General features: G+C 43.7%; 1 protein-coding gene and 1 long non-coding RNA gene across 2 annotated transcripts; both read left to right on the top strand.

Annotated features, from left to right (window-relative positions):
• The first annotated feature begins 1,504 nt into the window (after window positions 1–1,504).
• Window positions 1,505–3,098, top strand: POU4F3 (POU class 4 homeobox 3). The gene is made up of 2 exons (XM_005314174.3): window positions 1,505–1,756; window positions 2,053–3,098. The coding sequence occupies exons 1-2, from the start codon at window positions 1,637–1,639 to the stop codon at window positions 2,944–2,946; spliced, it is 1,014 nt and encodes a 337-aa protein (XP_005314231.2). The 5' UTR covers window positions 1,505–1,636; the 3' UTR covers window positions 2,947–3,098.
• A 2,232-nt stretch (window positions 3,099–5,330) lies between these two features.
• Window positions 5,331–17,220, top strand: LOC112061238 (uncharacterized). The gene is made up of 4 exons (XR_002890152.2): window positions 5,331–5,418; window positions 12,042–12,152; window positions 12,574–12,700; window positions 17,088–17,220. It is a non-coding gene; the product is annotated as an uncharacterized LOC112061238 (long non-coding RNA).
• The last annotated feature ends 663 nt before the right edge of the window (window positions 17,221–17,883 follow it).

The raw sequence follows: 17,883 nt of genomic DNA, 5'->3' as shown, positions 1-17,883 counted from the left end.
CCCCCCCCCCCTTTTTCATCTGGATTCTCAGAAATCCCTGAAACCTTTGACACCACAAATCATCCACATGGGTTGAAGGAACTTGTTCCTCCATTTACATGGTTACATACAGCCAGAGCCATAAGGTCACAGGCGTCTGCTTTGCCCTTCTCCAAAAACTCCGATCTTCTCCAGGAGCAAAGCTAGTTCTGGAAGGACAAGAAATAATTTAACTTACAAACAAGCCTGCGCACTTCTATGAAATATAGCTGGTCAAACTAAAGTGCATTACACAGAAACCTAATGCTGGAGTCGGTGATATTCCATCGTCTGCTGCTGGCTTCATAACTCCGTCTCTGTTTAAGCGCATTGCATGTGCGCACACAGTGCGATCGTTTACAGCAAACTGGATAACTGCAAACCCAAATGGGAGTGTTCTCCCGCCCCAGTTGTGGTTGGTTTGGTTGACTGGGTTGTTTGTTCTAACCTTATACACACGCTGTCCCTAGCCTTAGCTTTTAGCCGCGCTGCTAAACCTAGATTTCACATGCATTATTTATTCTTCTTGTGTTGCAAGTAAGTTTGGAAACCGCTGACTTTACTTTGCAGGACGCTTCTACCTCCCAAGAGCCATGGAGCACCTATGCTATGGTGAAAGCCTGTTTCATTTAACAGAACACTTAGCCCAGTGAATGTGCTGGAAGAGGTATGAGGTTTTCTCTTCTCAAAATAAAAGCTGGGTGGGATAAAACCTAGAACACAATCCCAGACTAACCGACCAGACTTCCCAGACAGAGCATGTCCAGGGAAAGTTCACTATTCCATCTGCAAGGACCTGCTCCTGCTGGTTGAAGTCAATGAGTGTTTTGCTATTGATTTCAATAGGATCAGCACCTGTCTCTCCCCTCCCCGGCCCCTCCTCATATGTATTGAGGCTTTTCTGCTCTGTTTGCACATAGACTTGAACAGATCGAACCGGGGGATTGTGCATTTTTTGCAGGGTTCCCATCATAAACCCGTCGGCTGGCACCTGGCTGAAGCAGTGACATTCCTGCAACAGGCCGATCGATCTCACTTCTGTGTCGTGGGCTTCCGCAGCAGAACCTTAGATGACAAAGCGGCGCTCTGTGTATGACCAACGTGTTTCTCCCTGTGGTTAAGTGTACTGACCACTCTGCCAGCGCCCTGTCTGGGACCCCGAATCCCAGAGAGTACATCCAGGGAAACTGAGAAAAAAGGGGGAGGGCTTGCACTGGGATTTTGCATTATTTCTTAGACCTTAAGTGTACTTTGATTTTAAAATAGGAACAAACATTTTCTATGAAGATCAGGCGACCTGCCTTTAAAACCAACCCCAGCGCTCCGAAGAACCCTGCTGCTCCCCTTCAATCAACGGCCGGGTCAGGGCAGAGGCATCTTTGCTCCTAACTGCCTTTGACTCCTAGGGCTACTTTCCTTTTAGTCTTCCAGTGCAGCACGCCTGCGCACAGTGTGCTGGTCCCATTCCTGGCAGGCGGCTTGTAAGATGAGTGAAGAAGCAGGTGGGGGGAGAGAGAGGGAAGCTCTGTCATTGAAAATAGCTCACTTTGACAGAAGCAAGCCAGAGAGACAACCCTGAATCTATGTCAGGCGCTGCCTACCTGCAAGGTGTGCAAAGATGATGGCCATGAACACCAAGCAGCCTTTCACTATGCACCCTGCCCTGCAGGAGCCCAAGTACTCCAGCTTGCATTCCAGTTCAGAGGCGATGCGCAGAGTTTGCCTTCCAGCCCCGCAGGTATGTAGATTAAGCATAATTACAGCTTTAAGGCACATTTTTTGACAGGCACTTGCTTAATGTTTTTTTCATGTCGCCAGAACAATCGCATATCTCTGAACCTCTCTCTCTCCCCCCCCCTTCTCTCTCTCTCACTCTTGTCTCTGATCCACATGTCTATTCAAGCAAAGCTGCTGCCTTCATATTAATTTTTATGACCTGAGCTTTGAGGAGGAATCTCTGTGCTTGGAAATGTTTTTTAATCCTGAGTTGACAGTATTCCCCACTGACTCCAATATGCGCATTCTTGCTTGCAGCTCCAGGGCAATATATTTGGAAGCTTTGATGAGAATCTGCTGGCCCGCGCTGAAGCTCTGGCGGCTGTGGATATTGTCTCCCACGGCAAGAGCCATCCGTTCAAGCCAGACGCGACCTACCATACCATGAGCAGTGTCCCATGCACGTCTACCTCCTCCACAGCGCCCATCTCGCATCCTTCGGCCCTGACCTCGCATCCCCACCACTCGGTGCACCCGGGGTTGGATGGAGACCTCTTGGACCACATCTCCCCAACGCTGACCGTGAGCGGCATGGGGGCCCCCGACCACACGGTGATGTCGGCTCAGATTCACCCCCACCACCTGGGCGCCATGGGGCACCTGCACCAAGCCATGGGCATGGGCCACCCGCACCCGGTCTCGGCTCACAACGGCATGTCCTGCATCAGCGACGTGGAGTCGGATCCCAGGGAGCTGGAGGCTTTCGCCGAGAGGTTCAAACAGAGGCGGATCAAGCTGGGGGTGACCCAGGCGGATGTAGGGGCGGCTCTGGCCAACCTCAAGATCCCCGGCGTGGGCTCGCTCAGCCAAAGCACCATCTGCCGGTTCGAGTCTCTCACCCTGTCCCACAACAACATGATCGCCCTGAAGCCCGTGCTCCAAGCCTGGCTGGAGGAGGCTGAAGCTGCCTACAGGGAGAAGAACACCAAGCCGGACCTGTTCAGTGGCAGCGAGAGGAAACGCAAGCGGACCTCCATCGCCGCCCCGGAGAAGCGCTCCTTGGAAGCCTATTTTGCCATCCAGCCCAGACCCTCCTCGGAGAAGATCGCAGCCATAGCGGAGAAACTGGACCTGAAAAAGAACGTGGTGCGGGTTTGGTTCTGCAACCAGAGACAGAAACAGAAACGCATGAAGTACTCCGCCGTGCATTGACTCGGGCAGGGGCTGGGGTGGGCAGCTGGCTCTTCTAAGCCTGGACTTTTATATATTTTATTCAAATAAAGAGCAGGGATCTCCGTGAGGACTCGCACTCAAACCGACCGACCAACAAAGCCATTAACTCCCCCATCACGCTGATTATTTCCCTCCTCCCCCTTTTCTTGTCCCGTCTTCTTAAAAACAAAACAAAACAAAAACAAGTTTCTCCTGGTTGCTCTTCGGCTGAGATTCACGTCTGTTGTGTCTGTTGTGCACTAGAGTATAAGCCGCTTGTCACTTTTGGAAGAGTTGGAAGCTGAGAGGTACTGGGGAGGTGGGAGAATTATCTTGTTTCTAACACAATTGCAATAAAAAAGAATAAAAGGATAGTTTAAGGGGAAGGGGATGGAGAGGGGAAATGCTTCTGAGGCGAAACCAGAGGATAAATATTTATTAAGATTTGTGAATTATATTTAAAAATAAAAAGGCTATTTTCAGAATGTCATGATTATACCCGGAGGTCAAATTCTACTTAGCTTTTTGTGTGGGTCTATATCTCATCGCCTTCTAGGACCGGAACGCCTGGTAGAGGGACCAATCTTAACCTGAGATACGTGAACAATTGTTTTATACTCCAAAACTTTGGTAAAGAAAAGCAAAACAACCTATTTTTACTCAGCGAAATACTTTGGCTGCTCTTGGTGTGAAATTTTCTTTCCCCCTAACACACACACAAAACTATCTCCAACTAGATACCAGGTGTATTGCCTAGATTTTTTAATTCACCTTTAAATCAAGTTCTCTTATTTAGTTGACTTGTTTGACAAGAGATTAAATCGTGGAAAGAAGTAGTATTCTTGCACTGGTCTGAACACAGTTTTACGTCTCTCAGATCCATAGATTCCCACCACAGACTTGTACAGTGCACTCACTTGAGTTTGCAGCCACAGCACCGGGACTCTATCAACGTAGAGACTTGGCGGAATTAACAGTAGCGCTGTAACTTCATGGACTTGTCTGCAATCGCTTCAACTGTGTCTCCACTCGATGTTGGGGTTTTTTTTTTCATTCTTTTTTTTTTTTTTTAATCCAAGGAATTTTTTCCGTTTTAATTAAAGACTGTATCTGAGTTTTGTAATACACCAAGTTGGTAAGGGTTCTTGTAACATATTCTTGGTTCAATATTTGTAATGAGCTTTCTCCCTCCCACCCCCATATGTTTCATATTTTAGTTATCTCATAGTTTGTGTGCTTGTGTGTGGTCATTTATTCATTCATTCATTGGGATAAATTCTGAAACGTTGTTTTCCCTTGGATTAATTTCTGAAATAAATGCTTTATTTTTCAACCCGAATGGAGAATTTTCTTTTCAGAGATGAAAGCAGGTCGGATGAAGCAGAACAGAATATTATAAAATGTGCAGTAATAATAATAAACTTTAGACAGTGCTTTTCCCTTGGAGAATGGAAAGGGATTTTTAAATCGTAATGAATCAGCTTTACTAGTCATCCTTCCCAGTTAACCTGTTATCTTTATCTTGTATTATTATGACTGTTTCTACAAGCTGTAAAGTTTCACCACTTTGTTTGTTGACTTTTCCATGTATTGATTTACCTCCGCATTTTTTTTCAAGGCGGTCATAATTTCTCTGTGCCAGAAAATGTATTATTTCCATCTATAAAATGTAAATTACCAGATTCCCATAGATTCCTACTGTGCGTGGATCTCGTTATGTTTATTCGCTAGTTCCTAGGCTGCGTGTAATTCAAGTAATTCAAATTGGGAATAAAACCAATTCCCCTTTGCAAAACAAATGCCCCAACGTTTAGTTAAGTTTTGGAAGGGACGGGGATTAATTCTTCTCACCCGGACAGAGTTACAGAAAGAATTTCATTCTCTAAAATTTAATTTTAAAAAATCGCTCAACCAACTCTCTGAAAGGTTCATTTCAAATGCTGTTTAAAAGAAAAAAGAGGGCTTTTTATTTATGAATCCCAGAAGCACCTTAACGATTAAAAATTAATGATCGAAGCCCAAGTATCTTCTGAATATTTCACGGTAGCATTTCAATGAGTGTCAAACATCAAACCTTAGATCAGGGAATCTCTTTCATTCACCCCCCACTCCCCACTTCACCTCACCCCACCCCACCCCACCTTTGGGAAAGCACCTTACAAATCCACCCTTTTAATTTTAGGGCTCTTAAGAAACTAGAATGCTAAACCTCCCAGAGTTTCCTAGTTCTATTTCTTCCTAATCAGCCCCAATGATTTTTTTCCCAATCAAATGTCCTTTAATAATAAATGTCCTTATGCCATTACATTATATTGTGGGTTTTGAAAATTTAAAATAAGGGTGATGCAATATTAATTGGCTATCGTGGTATAAAAAGGGCAGAAAGCAATTCAGGCTGTCTCCTTTCACTACTGTCCACTAGGATTTCAGCAGATACTCTATAAGGGCATGGCTGGGTTTGTTAAAGTCCGGGTAAGATATATTTTTAATATTTTTCTCAATCCTTAAAATCCTATTAACGTTACCTATTACATTTATTTGTGGGTTAGTTTGTTTTACAGCCAAGATATCAAGATCAACAAAAACAAAAAGCTGCAGTTGGTGGTGGTGGGTTTTTTTTTTTAAGTTATTTTTGGAGTTTCAGATAGAGAACTTATTTTCTAAATGTGGGGTTAAAATATGCGCTGTAATAAATTAGCCAAAAGAGTTGTCCTGGAATCAATTTAGACGGTATTTCTATGCCAGATCAAATATTTTTGATCTAATAAGTATCTGACAAATACACCAACCAGATGCTAGAAAAACGAAAACACCAATTCAATTTAAAAGGTGATTGGGGAATGCCCCAGCTTCTTATTTTCCTCTTTTCCTAGCTTGTATGATTTTTAAACCCCCCGCCACTCCGATACAACTCTCAACTGAGAACATTTCCTAAACCCTCATCGGAGAAATTAAGTTTAAAAGCTGTTTCTTTCCTTCTGGCTTTAGCAGCAAGGCGTTCTGGATTTCAGAACTGGACAGATCATTGCGGCTGCTAAATGCTTTTGTTTGATGTAGGGAACTTTCTCCGAGTTTTTCCCCGGATCCCACTTTCAGAAGAGACGCCTTCTTAAAAACAAAACAAAACCCCTCTTTTAGCACCGCATCTTTTATTTATAAAATGTCTGTTGGGTTTTATTATTTTATCAGCTGTCTGGTTTGGAAAGTGCTGCCAATGGCTCCCTGCTCTTAGTCACAAACTGTCTGCGGCAAGATTTAATCCTTTTGGACCAAACGTACTAACGTTGCCCTGAAGGACTTGGGGGCAGAGAAGGCTAGATCTTCTGAGGTCTCTCGGCAGAGGAATGGTAGCAAACCGTCCGCTTGTCTTTAACAGCAGAACGAGCAGAGTGTAGCTTTGCAGTGAGCTTGCTTTCGGTTGCAATCTCTCTCAACTCGGGCTAGCATATTTGGGCAAGAAAGTCACTTTGCTCTGTCCCCAGCAAAAGCAAAGAGTTCACAAGGAGATGCTGCTGGTTAAAAGTTAAAATATAGCACTTTGAAGAGCCCAGACCCGTTTGTTTGTCAGCAAACCTGTGGGCTTTTAGCACGAAGGACAGTAAAAAGATGTGAAGCCAGAGTTGTTACAGCCACTATGAAAGCGGTATACTCTGTCCTCTTAGAGCTGAGAGACTTGGAAAAGTTCATGCTATCTGGGTCTTTGTTTAGAAGATGATAGCACATGTAGCTTTCTCTTATCCAAAAGAAAACATTCTGTGGGGGAGTCTGAATAATCTCTTTGGGTAGGATACATGTGTGTGATCTCTGTGCGTTTGTGTTTTCTTTCGGTGGTTTATTTACAGACAGATGAAGTTTGGGTGTCTAGATTTTGTTGGTTCTCAGACCTGGTAAATGTGTCGCTCATGTCTCTCCCTTTGGAGCGAAATTCAGTGTCAGGCTTGGCCGGGGATAGCTGGACGCTAGCGAGCTTTAGGGAGAGCCCAGCGCTGGGGACTGCGAGGGGCAGGGCCTTTGCCCCACTCTCAGGCCACGTCGCCCGCGCTCCCCAAACCAGGCGCCCCCCTGCTCATTAACAACAACTCCGAATTCGGTTAAACTTTCTTTCCCCGAGCTGGGCCCTGGAGCCGGCGCTCGTGCGGCCCAACGACCTAGCTGCAAAGGAAGGCGAGAAAATGCGCTAGTCCGGCCCGAGCCGCGGCCAGGCCCCGGGGCTGGCGCTTCAGCTTCTCCTCCCCGCTCGGAGGAAGCCCAGAAGGGGCTGCCCCGTCCGCTGAGACAAACGGAGGAGAGGCTGGTAGCCCTCCACTGGCCCGTGCTGGAGTTAGAGGCAACCTCCGCGTTTTTAGCTGCTTTGCAAATATTTCCGCTTGACGCGTAACCAGCCGCGGAGAAGGCGCCCGGGGGCTGCGCGGGAGGTTTGCAGAGCTGGGGGGGCAGGGGGTGGCGAGATCTTTCACCCCCACTTCCCGCCAAAGGAACGAACGTCGATTTGGTGTGTGTGTGTGGGGGGGGGGGGGGGCTTTGCAAATGCCCCGACGTTTGCTTATAATCGTGTGCGCCCAATGCCCAAGCCTGCGCCATCGCCCGCAGGGCGCTCGCGCTGCCCCCACGCGCCGGGCAGACTGGAGAGCGGGAACGGGCCGGGGAGGCCAGGGGCTTCCGGACCTTGGGCCGGGCATAACGTTACCCCCGCGCGCACCCGCCTGAGGCGAATAGAAAATGTCTGAGGAGGGTTTTTTTAAGCCAGGCCGGGAAGAAGCGGGTCCGTGCGAACAATAGTTCGGGCTGCGCCTGCTCCCCCTGAAATCAACACGAAACTCGCGTGGACGTGGACTTCGGTGGCAGCCTAGTAAAGCCCCTTGTTCCCTCGGGGGAAGAAGAGGAAGCAGCTGACCTGGGTTCCCAGGCTCCGGAGCTGTTCATAAAGGGGGCCTGTAGGCCACGGTCCCCTCCTGTTTCACACCCAGTCCCGCGCATACTCCTCGTTCATTTCCCGCCGCCTGGGGGAGACCCGCATCCTGTCATCAACCCCCCTGGATACGATTCGAGGCGAACTGGCCTCGGGAAGGGGTCTGGTTACAGGCCTGAGCGACTGGCCCCCACATCCTCACCCTCACTCTAAAACAAAGGGGCTGCTTGGTGTAGCTTGACTGTCACCTCCTTAGCAGAGCTACTCAGTGTCCACCCCTCATAAATCACGGCTTACTTTTCTATGCACTCAATTGCTACCAAACCCAAACTAATTGCATAAATTCCTCCAGGCCATTTTGCGCTGTAGTGGTGCTTGGGAGTTGATCAATTAGTCATTAGGCTCCTCCATTAGCTGAGCTTTAAGCTCGCTAATATAAATGTCTTGTGCCGATTTCCTTGTAATTGAATGAATAAAAAAATACAGTTCTTAGCACGAAGGACAGAAAAATGATGTGAAGCCAGGGTTGTTACAGCCAATATGAAAGCGGTACACTCTGTCCTTTTAGAACGGAGAGACTTGGAAAAGTTCATGCTATCTGGGTCTTTGTTTAGAAGATGATAGCACATGTAGCTTTCTCTTATCCAAAAGAAAATATCAGTGTATGTATGAGCATCAGACTCTGAAGCTGCTTGCTAAGGTCAGACCTACCTTACCAATTAGTCAAGGTATTTGATCCCAACAGAAATGTATCATCGGAAAGCTACCAATGCAGGTGTCAAGTATCAGAGGGGTAGCCGTGTTAGTCTGAATCTGTAAAAAGCAACAGAGGGTCCCCTGGCACCTTTAAAACTAACAGAAGTATTGGGAGCATTTCTTAACCTCACTGAAGTCAATGGCAAAACTCAGTAGGTCCAGGATTTTTCCCCTGATGCTAGATTCTGACATCCCTGGTTCTTAAGTTCCTTTTGAAATCCATCCTAAATCCCCCTTTAGTTCTAAACAGGGCATAGAACATTTTCAACAACACTTTTTTGTCAAAATATGCTGATTCATTGAAGTTGAAACATTGTGTGGACACTTGACAAAGTTTTTGATGGGAAGGTTTGTGATGTCCAGGATGAACTCTCTGGTCACAGAAAGATAGAGAGAGAAAGAGACTTGAATAAAAAACCCGATTTTTTCCATCAGAAAAATCGATGTTTCTGCCACAATTCCATTTAATGAAAATGGTCAAAAGGTTTGGTCTTCATTCCAGTGAGGAACAAAGACAAATTCTGAAATGTCAAAAGTTGTCCAAAAATGGAATTGTTGTTCTCCAGGCAGCTCTAGTGTGTGCCTTGCTAAAGCCCAGTTATCAAATGAAGAATATTTTGTGATTACATGAGCCCATTCACTCAAGGAAAGGAATTTTTTACATGGGAGAATAAAATATTTTTATTTTCATCCTCATTATCGTAAAGGGTGGAAAAATAGGCTGGGTTTGCATACTTGTTTTTTTTTCCTGGACTGTACATTTTTGTGGCAATTTTGTATTAGTCCCTTAGAGCTCCGATTACAAATAGACTACAATATATGGGCCTTATGGTGATCTCACTCAAGCCAGTGGCAAAATGCCCTTTGATGTCAGTGGGAATAGGATCAGGGCCTGTGTTTGTTGCTTAGGAAAGAGGGAGAAAAGGTGAATAATTTTCTCTTGATGTAAATAAAATGTAGCGCCACAAGAATATAAAACTGCCACAAAACAATACCGTATGGGTGGCTTTTGCATTGATGGATGCCAGAGACTGATAGCACTAGTTAGAGTCAGGTGTATTGGGCTTGATTCTGATCACACACACACACACACACACACACACCAAGTAACTCCACTGAAACCAGTAGTGTTACAGATGTGTAAACCAGCTGTAGCTGAAAGGAAACTCAGGCCAATGTACAGAGGTTCTGTGTATAGTTCTTCCACATTGCTCCATTAATGCACTTTGAGTGTGACCCACAGCACTTTTTCTACTGCACTATTGGGGTCATTTTCAGACCTGGTATAAGCAAATACAGCTTTTTTAAAGTTAAATCTGTATCTGCTTATGCCAGGTCTAAATTTGGCCATTGGGCTTCTGAGAATAGACAGCTAGTCATCATTATTTTATGATTAATTGTGTTGAATTGTGCCAGGTCATATGATGGTTTTGTGATGTGGATGTATTGGGCCAAATTCCTCCCTGGTATAACTCCGCTGCTTTCATTGCAATGCATCACATGTGAATCATGGTATCCATTATCTCTGATTGCAAATTATTTAAGGTCCTGTTTGTTCAAAAACATTTAAATACTTAACTATATAATAATAATGATCCAGGCTTGGCACGCCAACAAAATTGGAGTCAAATCAATGGAGCAATGTGATTTTTTTTTCACCTGTAGTGAGAAATTGCTTACTGGTTTGCTGGTGCTGGATTTAAAGATCTGTTTTATGATATTGGGAATATAATTCCAATGGCACGACAGGGATCAATATATCATTTCCTGGGATTCTTTTATTTTTTGGACTCTCTAGTGCTGGAGAAGGGATCCAGGCTGACAGTCCTGGGAACTGCAGTCCTATTTTTGCAGAACAAATATAAGACTGGTAGAAACTTCCCAATCATTGTCTCCCTCAGTCTGAACCTTGATGGGCTACCTCTAAGGGTGAAGACAGTTCAGGGCCTCTTTTTTAAGGAGTGACAGTTGTCTGTGGTGTATGTGTGTGATATGAACACTAATGCTAGGAACTAGACTGAGCCCTCAAATTTATTTCACATAGAACGCCAGACAATTATCTGATGATTATTCCTTTCAGCCACTAATGATTTAGGTTGGATTCAAGCTAGCAAACTAAAGGTGAAAGGGTTACTACCAAGCCTATAAACCATCCTATTCCCTAATAAATTATTAGTTATAAAGGTGTGGTCATACTTTCATTGAAGTGTAATGGCAGGATCATGCCTAGCTGTGTAATCTAAACAGGATTTATGTAGGATATAGGACTTGTGCCCTTTTTTTATTTTACATTTTTTCTTAAAAATGAGGCACATTAGAAACCCTTTGCTTTTTTATCATCGAATCTATCTATGGGAGTGTGGAGAGCAGGATTGCTTGGTACACCAAATGCAGAGAGTTGACTAATTTTTTAAAATTTCATCCCTGCTATATTGTGCCCTCCCTGTCCACCCACTCCAGTCCCAGACATGTCAGCACAAGATATTAAAAAGGGGAATCTAGCTAAAACTTCAGTTTTACTCTATCTGTGAATTTGCTTAACATTCTCCATGAACAGGCTCACCTGTGAGATAAAAGTCTCAGTGGAGGACAATCACTTCTCCAGATGGTGAGATGATGGTCTGTCTCAGAACCTTACAGTATTCACTTTAATTGTTCTTTAAACATGGTTGAATGGCTGAGCAGCTGGGCTGCTGTTTGTTCTCTGTACCAAAGATGTGAAATATACAAGACGCATCTGTTTGAGACATTGCAAAGCTCCAAATTCCTTCATTAAATCCAGAGAAGAAGTAAGTTTTATACTGAACTGCTCTTCTAACTGTTGGTGCTGATTATTCGATATCGTTTGTGAATTGATTTAGGGCATATTTAAAGTGAGGGACCAATAGCATTGGCTAGCATAGGCACAATGCTGGCAGGTGTCATGGGAAAATTTCCTTCAGTGCTCTGACTAATATGTTGCAACACCCCATTCTTATTCCACTTCTGGAATGGGAAACATATTTTTGTAGTCCGCCTCAATCCTGAACTGTCACTCTCCTAATATTCCAGGTACACCTGGGGCAATGAACTTCAGTCTTTCTCACCATCAACACAAGCTAGTTCAGTTCTGAGCTTCCTGTGAATTGTGTATAATACTGTATCCTTGTAACCTGAAATGTGTTTAAGGGAAGTTTGGCATGAGATCCACCTAACTTCTTTTCATCCGTGTGACTGAATCAGGTTTTAATCCAGAGGTGAAATGTTGTTCCCATTGAAGTCAATGGCAAAACTCCCAATAGTTTCAATGGGGCCAAGATTTCACCCCAGGTCTCTAGAGCCAAAAGACCAGACCCAGATCTGCTCTCAGTAGTTTGAACTATCAATGAGCTGTCATTATCTGTGCTATTTCATATATTTTTTTCCTATTTAAATTTGTGTTTTCCTACAGAGAAAGAACTTTCAAGAACCAGCAAAGAAAATATGTCAAAACTCCAAATTCTAAAGAGCTAGCCCATCTGGGCAGAGCAACAAGATTCCAATCAAGAATGATGCAGAGAAGGTAATTGGCAAACTACAACTAAAGTGAATAAAATGTTACCCTCTGATGCTGCAAAGTCTTAGGCACACAGAGCAAATGAATAGTCCTTTTGCACTGCGATCCATGGGTTATTTATGTGCAGAAGTCCTTGCAGGATCAGGGCCTTCGGTTTGTTCATTAATGTTTCACAGGGCTGAACTGAGCCTGTGAGTCAAACTACTCTTGTCCCTTGTGGCTTCCATGTTTCTGGGTTAAGAGGTTGTTGTTCCTAGGTGTTTGTTTTTTAAATAAATGTAACCTCCTATAGTCCTTCTTTAAGATCAGGTATTACATTAAGTAGACTTGGACTTGCAGTAGGAGATGATTATATTTCTTTAAACCTTGGAGACCAAATGAGAATTATATAGAGATGATGTGACACTGAATTTTTTACACCCTGTAGCCATGTAATGAAAGCCAAGACCAAACTGGGACTCCATGATGCAACTGTCAAAAGCCCCAGGAGCCAAGGGCAACTTTCAGACTTGAGAACCTCTGCAATGAGTCAGATCTGCTACACTTTAGTATTGGTAATGTGATGTTGTTACACTATGGCAGTGAAATTATATTATCTTCTGCATCGTGAAGAGATAACGCTTGTATGACAATGTACTCCACCACGAGTTACTACAGCAATATAGCAAAAAGGCATTCACACTTTCCTAGAGCCTGATCTTTTTAATCTAAGTCTAGTCTACACTGGGCTTTTTAATTTAAATCTAGTCTACACTGGGCTTCTAGCACCCTCCTCCTTTCCCCTGTCCCCACTGTGGCTCTCTGGGCCAAATTCACCTCTTGTGTAATTCCACTGAAATTCCAGCGTGGGAGAGTCCATGGCAAAGCTTCCATTGACTTCAGTGGAGCCAGGAATTTCACCCAGTGTTTTTAACAGGGTACCATGTTGTATGAGAGCTACACTGTGACTAGCATATAGGGTTTCTCTTACTCTCAACAGTAGCTGGGTGGATTTTCATGGCAGGAAGAGAGTCTTTAGTTGGTGATGTCTTCCAGGACACTGTCTCAGACGTGATCTGAGTTCAGGCTGTGGCAGCAAATGCAGACATCTGATATTCTTTGCCTATGCTGAGGAAGCCCACTTTGACATCACTTGGAGCTAGGCATTTATAAGGAATGGGGAAGTGACCCTCTAGTTCCTTGCAAGACAGTATTGGTATTACAACACCCAGAAGCATGTTGGGCTTTTTATGGAGCAAATAAAATATCCCGAGGGACCTTACCCAGCTTAGTACTTAGGGTACTGAGACCTAGCAGTTAAAAATGCTCTAGAAGCACGAATTATTATTATGAGACAAGACAACAAGGTGAGAGTAACTAACAAGTGACTTTTCTCAAGGAAGTAAAATTCAGTGGGAGCAAAACTTCCTGAAATGAAATTGCCAACAATAATCATTAATAGGGTATTCATCAAAATCTTCCAAAAATGCACAAAAATACAATACAGTATTTTGGGAAAGTTTCCCACAAGGTACAAGCTGCTCCTTAGGGGATAGATCCTTTAAGGTTATGAATAGCTCAGATGAGATGTAATGTGCCCTTAAGTCCCATCAGTCTCAATTAATCCTGAGGAGCTCAGTACTTTGTAATATTGGGCTCCAATACGTTTGGTCTTTCATATGCTGGAGGGGTTGGGCTGGGTCAAGTATTACCCATGTTCAGTAGTACTGTGGAATCATCCTGCAAGAATTGATTCATTTAAAAGAAAACCCCACCCCTATTTCTGGCTGTGATCATTATGGGAAAAGGAGTTCCCATTTAATGATTGCGGTGGGCGAGGGAGTGGGGAAGGAGCTATCCAACCTGGGCTGGGAGGGGGAAAGCTCAATAAAGTGCATGCATATAAGGCACTGAAAGAGATTCGGCAAGACAGGCCCCTTTACATGGTTTCTGAACCACTAACAATTGATTTTTTTTTCCATTCTGTGCTTGTTCCCTAATATCCTGCTCTCCGTCTCCCGGGGACTGCACACAGGAGATGAAAGCAAAGAAAACCAAACAAGCCATCGGCGGCGCTCACTCAATTGATTTTTACACAAAATTTGCCTTCATGCACGAAGGATGGAAAAATGATCTCATTAATAATGAATAACAAAAACAAATGCAGGGAGGAAATCAATAGAAGTACATTTGATATCATAGGGAGATGAGAAGGGGGTGAAAAAAACCCTACAAGACCAAACCTAGCAACACAGAGATGCATAATGCAGGGGCTGTGTGCTTGGGAGGATGGCTGCCTCTCTGTGTTACACCTGTCAGGGATATACCCGAGGGAAGCTGGTGTACAGCAGAAAGTGCTGAACACCTCCCCAGCCCGCGTGACATTTATACTTTATGCCAGGCAGTTCTGCAGACCCAATGAGAGATGGAGTAATGATCTGAAAAGCAAAAATAGCCTGAATCTGCTTCTGAAACACTAACTCTTCTGACGGTTGAAAACATCCAGTTAACTTTCTTTTGTTTTCATTTTCCCTGGGTGCCTCTGTGCTTCCTGGTTTCATCCCTGACTGAAAGTGAACACATACAAGAAAGGATAAGCCTTGTATGCACGCACAAAGCGTACCCCTTTAACCATACCAGTACAGTTAAAGGGGTACAACCCCCTTAGGATGGATGCAGTTAAACCAATATAAATATACTTATGCTGGTATAACTTATTCCTGTATGGGAAGAGGAATAAGCTATACTGGAATAAGGCACCTCTGTATTGGTATAACTGCATCCTCACTAGGGGTTGTGTATTTCAGTAAAAAAAATCACACCCCTAACCATAATAGCTACATTGGTATAAAAACTGTATATAGACCAGTGCATATTCTATTTCTGGCCCAGCTGAAAATATCATGATTGGGCTGATTTTCATGAAGTTTCTAGCCTGATTTCCAGGTTTGGATGAACAGTGACATTAGTGAGGCCAGAATTTGGCCCAGGAGAAGCTCTAGAGTGTTACCAAGCTTAGCTGAGCTACTTCCACCTACAGCTCATTTGACGCTGTCAGGGAGGACATTTTGGAATCTGTAGATTCAGCAACCGTCTGAGGGAACTGACCAGCCCTGGGATGTGGTGGTGACTATGTATGTTGACAGGCTTGGCAAAACCCATCGGACAAAACTAATTCTAATTAATTAAAGGTTTCAGTTAATAAATTAATGCATATATTAAAGCTGATTCGAGTTTCTTTTCCCATGGAAAATTTCTATTTTTAATTAAAACAAAATCTGGACATTTTAAATGGGTTTTGCCCCAAAATCTTTAGTTGTCAGTAGATTTTGATGGGAAAAAAAAGTTCAGTTTTCTGATGAAAAATATATTTTTTTCATTTGTAGGAAATTAGATATTTTCCTTGAAAATTTTTGTTTAGTTGAAAATCTAATTTTCGGTCAATGAAAATTTTCTGTTGAAACTTTTGTGTCAGCCCTAGAATACATTATTTTTGGCCTGTAAATGTGAAAGCAAGAATCATTATCCCCATATAAAGGACAGAAAAACTGAGGTGCAAATAGGTATATGGTTTCCCAAGGTCACACAGCCAGTTAATGACAGAGCTGGGATTAGTAGATCACAGGTACCAATTTAGTGGTGCCAACTACTAATCCAATATTCAATCAACTAGACTTACTATTGGTCTCAGTGAATGGGATCATAATATACACAGCAGTTGGCCCAAACAGCTCAGCTTCAGATTAAAATAATGGTTTTAAGACCAAGCATAGAAATAAAACGGTTCTGGTGTTGGGCTTAAAATACAATGGCACTGAGTTCCTAGGGTTAACAGGAAATTATCAGTCTTGTCCTTAGCCTTATGCCAACCTGAGTATGGGTTAGGAGTAGTAAATTAATGCCTATAGCATAGGTTTGGGACCATTAATGGTTCTAGTTCTAATCAGTGCTGTGACGGCAGTGTGTATCCTTAGAGGAATCGCTGGGTATAAATTGAAAATTAGATGATGAATCTGAGCTGACTTTTCTGGGGAAAGTAATAAAACTCCCATCCCAACCCCTTCATACTGAAACTGTTTTCATTGGACTGATCTGGCTGAATAAGGGGATCTGAGTCTGGCGGTATGGTGCTGTGGTGACCTGAATGTAGAATGAGGGGGATGGCATCACCTGAAATTTAGGATAGTCCCAGAGCACCACTCATCTCCATGCTTTTTTGCATACTGCATAGCTCCATTGTTTCATCTTGTTTTGAAAATATTCTCTTTTCCCTTTCCTCCAGCCTTTGCTCTCACCTGCAAAAATGTACATTTCAAACTAGTGTAACTGAAACACTCAATGGGCCAAATTTTCAAACCAGGGTCCCAAAATACCAGGCAGAGCACATCCATTGACCTTGCAAATCCTGCATGTAATGTAGTAAACCACCACATATTCATACAGATGGGGGATGTAACTTGGCCTTACTCAGCCTGAATTATAAGTCAGCATTTTGTGAGTGCACTGGAGGTACAGGTGTAGAAAGTCCAGATCCAGTGAAGTTCAAGTGCACAGCAGGAGGAGGCAAGATTTTGTGAGCCCACACAAGGGACCAGGTCTTAGATCTGCATGCACTCCTGCACATGACTGTGCAACATGAGAGTATGCAAAGGGCGGGGGAGGGGCAGAGCCTGTGAATCCCGCAGCTACTTCCTCAGCTGCTATAGTGATGAGGGCCATACAAGATACTTTTCCCATGGAGCAGGAGCACAAAGACTGGAAGCTACTCCAGCCTGGGGTGAGATTAGCAATTTAGACTGGATCCATTGCTGCTCCACAGCCCCTCGGAAGAGGATTTCTGCCTCCCTGTGCCAAAGGAAGTCACCAGTGCCCAGGACAGCTACTCAGGCAGGACTTGGGCAGAGAATTTACCCCTCAATGGACATCTCTCAAATAATAACAACTATCATCCCTCTTTTCTAGGGCAACCATCATGGTGCGATGATCTGCTAAGCCTGAAAATGAAGATTTATGCTGGAAAGCCTGGCAGACCCTAAAATGCAGCATTGCAAGTCGTGGGAATGTAATAATGTAAGCTCATTCCTAATAAAACCAACTTAACAGTTAGCTACACAAGGGAAAATGGGACTTTCTTTTCATGCCACCTGTTGTTTCAACTTAATCAGTCTGGGGATCCTGAGTACATTTTGCCATAGGCTTCATTTGGGCATTCAGAGCAAACAGCACAGAGATACAATGAGAGCTGTACAGAAATGCACTGAGTCAAACAGGAAATATTCTACCACACTGGTATAAAGTGAAAGGAATTTATTTCAGTCACGCACCTTCACTAGCCATTTCCAGCTAACTACATTGGAAAGCAAGGAAGTGGATTTCTCCTTTCACGGTAGTAGCTGGGGCTTATGGGTTACTTCACCTGGACAAGTATCAGGGGGTAGCCGTGTTAGTCTGTATCTACAAAAACAACAAGGAGTCTGGTGGCACCTTAAAGACTAACAGATTTATTTGGGCATGAGCTTTCGTGAGTAAAAGCCTCACTTCGGTGCATCTGAAGAAGTGAGGTTTTTACTCACGAAAGCTCATGCCCAAATAAATCTGTTAGTCTTTAAGGTGCCACCAGACTCCTTGTTGTTTTCACCTGGACAGTGTTAGATACAAATTTGTTCCTTCAGCAAAGCAAAGATTTGGGTTTTGTTCTGTAAAGCAAATTTAGAACTATATATTGTGTGAGAGCGCTTATAAAATTATATTCTATTTT

Source organism: Chrysemys picta, chromosome 8 (genome assembly GCF_011386835.1).
Source record: "Chrysemys picta bellii isolate R12L10 chromosome 8, ASM1138683v2, whole genome shotgun sequence".
Lineage (NCBI taxonomy): Eukaryota > Metazoa > Chordata > Testudines > Emydidae > Chrysemys > Chrysemys picta.
Note: the sequence above shows the minus strand (reverse complement) of the source record. Positions and strands in the feature narration are given on the sequence as shown.

Excerpts from the sequence above, each read along its gene's own strand:
- POU4F3 (XM_005314174.3), top strand. The coding sequence starts at position 1,637 with ATGATGGCCATGAACACCAAGCAGCCTTTCACTATGCACCCTGCCCTG. Across the intron at positions 1,757-2,052 it reads TTTGCCTTCCAGCCCCGCAG|CTCCAGGGCAATATATTTGG; the intron begins GTATGTAGATTA and ends TCTTGCTTGCAG.